Genomic DNA, 6,420 nt, shown 5'->3' with positions numbered 1-6,420 from the left:
TCAAATCAATGTTAATCTTCAAATCCAATCTTGAAACAAAAGTAAAGGAAAACAATCGAAAATAAAAATATATTGAATCTGAAAATCTGGGTATATTTGATTTGGATTAATTTTTTAGAAAGAGAAATTGAAAAAAAACCCATAATTTAAGGACTTTAATATCTAGCCAATTATCGAAATATATGGGCCCGTGCAATTTAGGAGAGAGAAAACATGATTCGCATCATCATATTTTTTTATTTTTAAAATAATAACATTTTTGACATGTTTATTATTAAAGTACGAAAGATATCACTAAATAAGTTGATTTTTTTGACTAGTTTAGCTAAATTTTTCATAAAATAATGTCAACTTTTCCGGTACCTTGGTGAATCGGTTTCGAGGTCCAAATTGTTATCGCGGCCCAAGAAACTTTTAAGCCCACCAAATTGTCATATTTTGCAGACATTAATATAGGCAGAGGAAGAAAAAGATGAAGGTGTGAATGAAGAGAAAAATGGCAGAAAAGAGGAAGAATGACGGGAAGAAGGAGAAGAGAGAATCAGGTTGGCCATCAATCAAACTCAAATTGAACCTTGAGGTCAATCGCCTCAAAGATAACGATCTCATTACTGTACGAATTCATTCTTTCCCCCTTTTTACACTAAAAGTTGTTATATATTGTGTGTTTGGCCTGTATTTTAGCCGAAAAATAAATAAAATTATGTTCGTGTTTGTTTTGACGAGATATGAGACTTTGGAAAACTACTATGTAACTTGTTATTTTGATAATTGAAGCATAAATTTATAATTGGAGATTTTGCACCCTGAGTGAATAGATTCATTTGTAATTGTTAATTTGAGCTTAATCTGCTACTGCTTTATTTGTTGATTTAGCAAAAAAAATTTCTTGCATTAGAAGTTAATGTTTTCATCTTAGCTATATTGATAAAGGACTCTCTGCCAATCCTTTTCCATAACAAGGAAGTTCATAGTTAGTTGGATAAGAAATAAGATTATGTAGCTACAAAATTAGCTTAGAAAATGCTACGTGAATCCAGAAAGTTGGTTAAATTGTCGAAGGATACAGGTGTGTGTCATTTGTAAGAATTTTCAGTTTGATTGGATGAATCCATCTTGGATCATTGTTGTTTTGTAGGTTTGACAATCTGAGAAATCTCAAGTGGATCAAATAAATTGAGGTGACAGGGTATTTTGTTTTGTTGAAGAAACCTCTTACCCCACTAGAAACAATTTAAGTTTGCTACTTTCACCATGTTCAATTAAAATGGAGAAATAATAAGCATCCCTTATGAGCTTCAATTAGGATTTCTTCTTCATGTGATTATCAGAACAGAGAAACTGAAGTGAATTTATCGGGGATAAAATCAACCAACATGTCTATTTGACAAGAGTCGAACCGGACACCTTTTTGCTATCCCATTAGAAATAACAATCTCTCATCTTTGCTTCAATCATGATGTCAAATGAGAAGACCTTCATTTAACGATGAAGTTATTATTGGCTTCTAATAATTCCTTTATTTGCTTATATTATTCAGGTTGAGAATTTCTTTACTCCAGCTGAATCAAAGGCTTTTGTCAAAGCTGCAGAGTCAATTGGGTTTGTTCACCAAGGAAGTCGTGGTCCTGCATATGGCGAAGCATATAGAGACAATGATCGTGTATCTATGCATGATCCTGATCTTGCAGATGCAATGTGGAGAGCTGGACTGAACAGATTGTTTTCTGACATCAAAATTCGAGGCAAAGTTGCAGTTGGATTGAACCCTAATATTAGATTTTACAGGTTAGATGTATTTTCGGCATTAAACTGTGATATTATTGACATAAAATGTGAATTTCCATCTTAGGCGCATATATATATATATGTGTGTGTGATCCTTTGCCCTGCTGTGTGGTAAACATAATATTTGGATAAAATGTGGCATAAATTAAAATATACTTTATTGAGTTTGATAAACATTGACTAGATTGAACAGGTCATAACCAACCATGTCGTTTACCTACATGGTGGTGGTACTGATCATCAGATGTAGGAGGAGATAGTGAATATCCAAAATACCATAGGGCAGCAGAACAAAAACAAATTGAATGCTGATTTTTTCCTGGTCTTCTGGGGAGTATTGATAGTTTCTTTCTTTGAAGGGTCATGAGGTAGTCAACATATAGGTGATCGTTTGAAGCTTATGAGTTAAACAGGAGTGTCCATTTGGAGGAGCTGTTTTTGGGATTGGGAAGGGAGGCTGTGAATTTTATGAAACAATTACATTTTTAATAAATGTGGATTGGTAACCTAGGGAGTAAACTAGGCTTGGATAGTTATTTTTGCAATAAATATACATCTTTTCTTAAAGCAAATTTTAACATTATGGAGCAGGGTTTTAATTTTAAAAATCACAATTTTAAACTAAAGTAGAAGTTTAACATTTTAATTTTTACTTTTCATGTGACATATCTAAGGTTGCAAGCTTAAAAGGGTATTTTTATACGTTTGACATAAATTTAATTTTTTCAAACAATCAGTAGCATACATCTATGCTAGAAAGACAAGCAAACCTTGGGGTGTCTATTCTGCTTAGCTAGAAGAAAGTGTAGCATACAAAGTTATACATTTTACAAGATTCTACTTTTGGTTGTAGCTGCTGAAATAAAATACATGACATTTGAAAGTGAAGTTTGGAAAGAATAAGAAAATAACAAGGAATAGAGAAGTAAGTGCAAAAGGGATGTTAAAAGTAGCAGTAAGAAGTTGCAGGGGAGGAGACAAGAAAAAGACAGAAGTTGCTTTGGTGGTGGTGGTGGGGGTTGTGGGGGGAGGGGGGATGTTGCTGGATGAAAAAACTAGTGCTGTGGTGTTTGAGGGAACTGTTGGGACAAGGAGGAAGAGGGTTGGTGCGCTGGTGTTGCGCTTGTGAGGAAGAAAGAAGAATTAAGTTCCTATTTTGTCATGAAAGCTTAAAAATTGAATTCCTACAATATCCCCATAAAGTAACTGTGTAATTCATGAAAGTTGACAGAAGGAGAAGCCTACAATGTTATGTAAAGTTGACGCTTGATAATGATAATATTGTTGAGTTAAAATATCCACAAATTAAATAGTTAAGGGCTTTCATAGCACTACTCCCTTTATATTAGTTACCAAATTATATACTTCACTTATCTACAGTTTGATGATGACCAACAGAACAATTAGTTGAGATCTGTTAAATAAACTTTTGTATACTATTACTGTCGCTTGTTTAAAAAATTCTATTAGTTTTCCTCTGATGTCATGGCCTTTGCAGCCATTTCTTTCCTTTTCTCCACATTTGTGATTCTCATTTCCTTTTCCTGAGTACATGGTAAGGTGGACATTGTAACAAATATTCGGTCCTCATCAAGTAACTATTGTTGCTCTCTAGGTACAAGGCTGGTCAGAGATTTGGACGGCATATTGATGAAAGTGTTGACATTGGAGAAGGGAAGCGCACACACTACACTTTGTTAATATATTTAAGTGGTGGTCCCAAATCCAAAACCAAAGTTGATAAGGATTCTCAGGATTCATTGTCTGAGAGCCTTGTTGGAGGGGAAACTGTCTTTTATGGTCCAAGAAACACTTTGGTTGCCGAGGTACTATTCTCCCCTTCTCAGAAATGCCACTCCCATTCATTCTTCAATGTTCCCATTCTCGATTTTCTTTCACACGTGTAGAGATGTATACTTATTTTAGATGTGTTTTTTCATATTTCAATTACATCCATAGAAGGCAATCACTCAGTCATGATTTGTTATGCTATATATCCTATTGTAAACTGCATAATGTGGCATCAATTAGAGAATAATGGCATGCTTTTCTTGAGTAAATATCTGATTTTGTTTTGCTATTTATTCTTGACATTGTATAGGTACCTCCGACCGAAGGAATGGCTCTTGTTCACATTCACGGGGATAAATGTATGTTGCATGAAGCTCGGAATGTCACTAAGGGTATCAAATATATATTACGATCTGATGTTGTATTTGCTTGAACAAATGCTAAACCCAAATGAATCATCTTTGTTTTCTAAACTCCCTTGAGTTTAATGAGCACAAAATCTCTTCAATTTGTTGTAGTTCACCTACTTCTATTTCTTAACTTCATTTTATGTCAAAGTACTGCTGTATTCTGCCATAAATCTTTTTGCTTCTGGCATTGCCCTGTAAAGAATTTAAGTTATACTTCTGCATCACACTGGAAAAATCACTTGAATTAAACATTGAATCTTTCATGAGTATGGACTAGTGATAGGATTACTTTCATTAATATTCACAGGTAAAAGTTGTCTGACATTCTAATCCTTTATAATTTTGTTGTTTGGAGGGAGTTGAGTTGGTTGCTTCTTACGTAATTGGCACTGTTAATCATAGAGCACAATTATTACTTTTCTTGATTGAACTGCCGTGAAATGCTTGTACTTGAGCCGAAAGTCTATCGAGAACCTATGTTGCTCAGACTCTTTGTTTCAGATTCTCCAAAATTAGTGTGTTTCTGGTGAATCCAACAGGAGTGCGACATCGCAAGTGAAGAGTTTGTGCAACTTAGTCGGAAACAACTTCTCTACTTCCCAAGGTAGGGGTAAAATCTGGGAACATTCTATCCTTCCTAGACTCCATTTGTGGGAGTACGCTAGGTATGTAGTTGTAGTAGTCATAGAGTACAACTAATGTCTCCATTGCAATCTATCGAGATACTTAAGAAGAAGCTAATAGTTGTAGGTGGAATACATTCATATGTGGAGACTTCCACCCTACCCCATCTTAGAATTTACGAGCTTGTATTATATCTCAATTTTGAAAGAAACTATATGTGTACGGTGAATACAATTTAGAGGATGGATTATGAACAATAAGCAACATAGATGATATTATTTCTTCCTCTGCTACCTCTTCACCTTACAAGGGAATTATACAAGGTGCATAGATATTTCATACTAGTATTTCATTAAGCCTCAGATTATTAGACAGCAAAAAGAACAAACATAGGTACAAACACACTCATTTTTTAGTTCACAGCTCTGCAGTTGAGTCTAACTTCTCCATGTTCAAGGACACCAACATTTCCAAGCTTGATCATTGAAGCAGCAAATTCCCTGAAGAACGTAGCTTGATCATTGGCAAATGCCTTAACAATCAATCCAGTCCTGTAGTCATTCAACAAACTCTGGTCTGATGCAAAAACACCTTTGCCTGAAATAATTTGCTTGTAATAGTTGTTGTCAAATACTGATGAAGTTGGGTCCAACAATTGTCCTGCATTGCGATCACTGTTGGGTTTCGGGCATTTCTGCTTTAAGCTCTGTGCAAATACTGCATTCAAACTCGGGTCAGTGTCGTGCACTGAGCTGAAGTTATGAAGTCTGCCTTCAAATGAAGAGCAGTGTGAGAATCCAAGTGTGTGTCCACCAGAAAGGGCAACCAAATCTTTCACTGCCAGTCCCCTGTTGGCAAAGCTCTGAATGAGTTGGCTTGTGTTGAAAGATGGAGCAGGTAAGTTTACTGTCTCATTAGCCCTTGACACTCTCCCGTCTTTTCTTCCCTTTAGTACATTCCAGTATGGACCTCCAGACTACAAAATTGATCAAACATGAAGTATTTATGAGCTTATGATTGCAGTTTAAGCAGTGGAATTTAACTTATATACACTGACAACGCCTTGGTAGCTAGTAGTATATTTTAACGGGTCATATTGTATTATTTACTGCACATTGATTGACTATTTAGTAGGGAGGATGATGGAGTAGTACCATGGCGACGACGTCTCTAGCTGCGATGGCAACTATGTCAGCACAAGAAACAGTTGTTGGGCAAGCCTTTTCGAGGTTAGTTTTGACAGCATCAATCACATAGAAAGCTCCAAGAGAGAGGTTAGGCTGACCATCTTTCTCTGCTTTGTTTTCTGGTGTTGAATCCAATAGAACTGATGCATCACATCCCTGTAAATAGTCATTAACAAAACAGTTTCAACTTCCATCTCTTACATGCATCTATAATATAATGACTTGCCTGATGCCCAAAATTTTGTACATAGAGAAAGAGAGATTACTCTAATGAAACAATCATGAAAGAACATCCTGAGAAGACGTGCAGGGACTTTAGAATCAAAAAATGAAGCGTTGCGAATTGTTTGATAAATAATGTCTTCAGCATGAGGACATGTTTGATCATAGTATTGAACTCCAAGAGTTGCATTGCATAGAGGGGCTATTAACAAAACAAGAAATAAGATAGTAGAAAAAGGAGCCATTAGTTAAGGTTAAATTGGTAACTAAGGATTTAATTAATTAATTGCAACTTGAAAGGAAGATGAGATGATTGTGCAACAGGATTTTGGGTATATATAGCATAGAATGAGCAAATAAACAAATAGTATTTTTGGTGTTTGGTGCATGGAGATATT

The 6,420-nt window shown here is 35.3% G+C and overlaps 2 protein-coding genes across 2 annotated transcripts; one reads left to right on the top strand and one right to left on the bottom strand.

Moving 5' to 3' along the window:
• The first annotated feature begins 300 nt into the window (after window positions 1–300).
• LOC101266392 (uncharacterized) lies at window positions 301–4,245 on the top strand. Its single transcript, XM_004234093.5, has 4 exons — window positions 301–613; window positions 1,541–1,788; window positions 3,404–3,614; window positions 3,890–4,245. Exons 1-4 carry the CDS (start codon window positions 485–487, stop codon window positions 4,010–4,012), a joined length of 711 nt encoding a protein of 236 aa, XP_004234141.1. The 5' UTR covers window positions 301–484; the 3' UTR covers window positions 4,013–4,245.
• A 615-nt stretch (window positions 4,246–4,860) lies between these two features.
• Window positions 4,861–6,335, bottom strand: LOC101266098 (peroxidase 66). The gene is made up of 3 exons (XM_004234092.5): window positions 6,067–6,335; window positions 5,768–5,956; window positions 4,861–5,589 (listed from the first exon to the last, which is right to left on the bottom strand). Exons 1-3 carry the CDS (start codon window positions 6,265–6,267, stop codon window positions 5,026–5,028), a joined length of 954 nt encoding a protein of 317 aa, XP_004234140.1. The 5' UTR covers window positions 6,268–6,335; the 3' UTR covers window positions 4,861–5,025.
• Between the last annotated feature and the right edge of the window lie 85 nt (window positions 6,336–6,420).

Source organism: Solanum lycopersicum, chromosome 3 (assembly GCF_036512215.1).
Source record: "Solanum lycopersicum chromosome 3, SLM_r2.1".
In the NCBI taxonomy this organism is placed as follows: Eukaryota; Viridiplantae; Streptophyta; class Magnoliopsida; order Solanales; family Solanaceae; genus Solanum; species Solanum lycopersicum.
This window is presented reverse-complemented; position numbering and strand designations above follow the sequence as displayed.

Excerpts from the sequence above, each read along its gene's own strand:
- LOC101266098 (XM_004234092.5), bottom strand. The coding sequence starts at position 6,267 with ATGGCTCCTTTTTCTACTATCTTATTTCTTGTTTTGTTAATAGCCCCT. Across the intron at positions 5,957-6,066 it reads TTCATGATTGTTTCATTAGA|GGATGTGATGCATCAGTTCT; the intron begins GTAATCTCTCTT and ends GACTATTTACAG. Across the intron at positions 5,590-5,767 it reads CTAGAGACGTCGTCGCCATG|TCTGGAGGTCCATACTGGAA; the intron begins GTACTACTCCAT and ends TCAATTTTGTAG.
- LOC101266392 (XM_004234093.5), top strand. The coding sequence starts at position 485 with ATGAAGAGAAAAATGGCAGAAAAGAGGAAGAATGACGGGAAGAAGGAG. Across the intron at positions 614-1,540 it reads AAGATAACGATCTCATTACT|GTTGAGAATTTCTTTACTCC; the intron begins GTACGAATTCAT and ends TATATTATTCAG. Across the intron at positions 1,789-3,403 it reads CCTAATATTAGATTTTACAG|GTACAAGGCTGGTCAGAGAT; the intron begins GTTAGATGTATT and ends GTTGCTCTCTAG.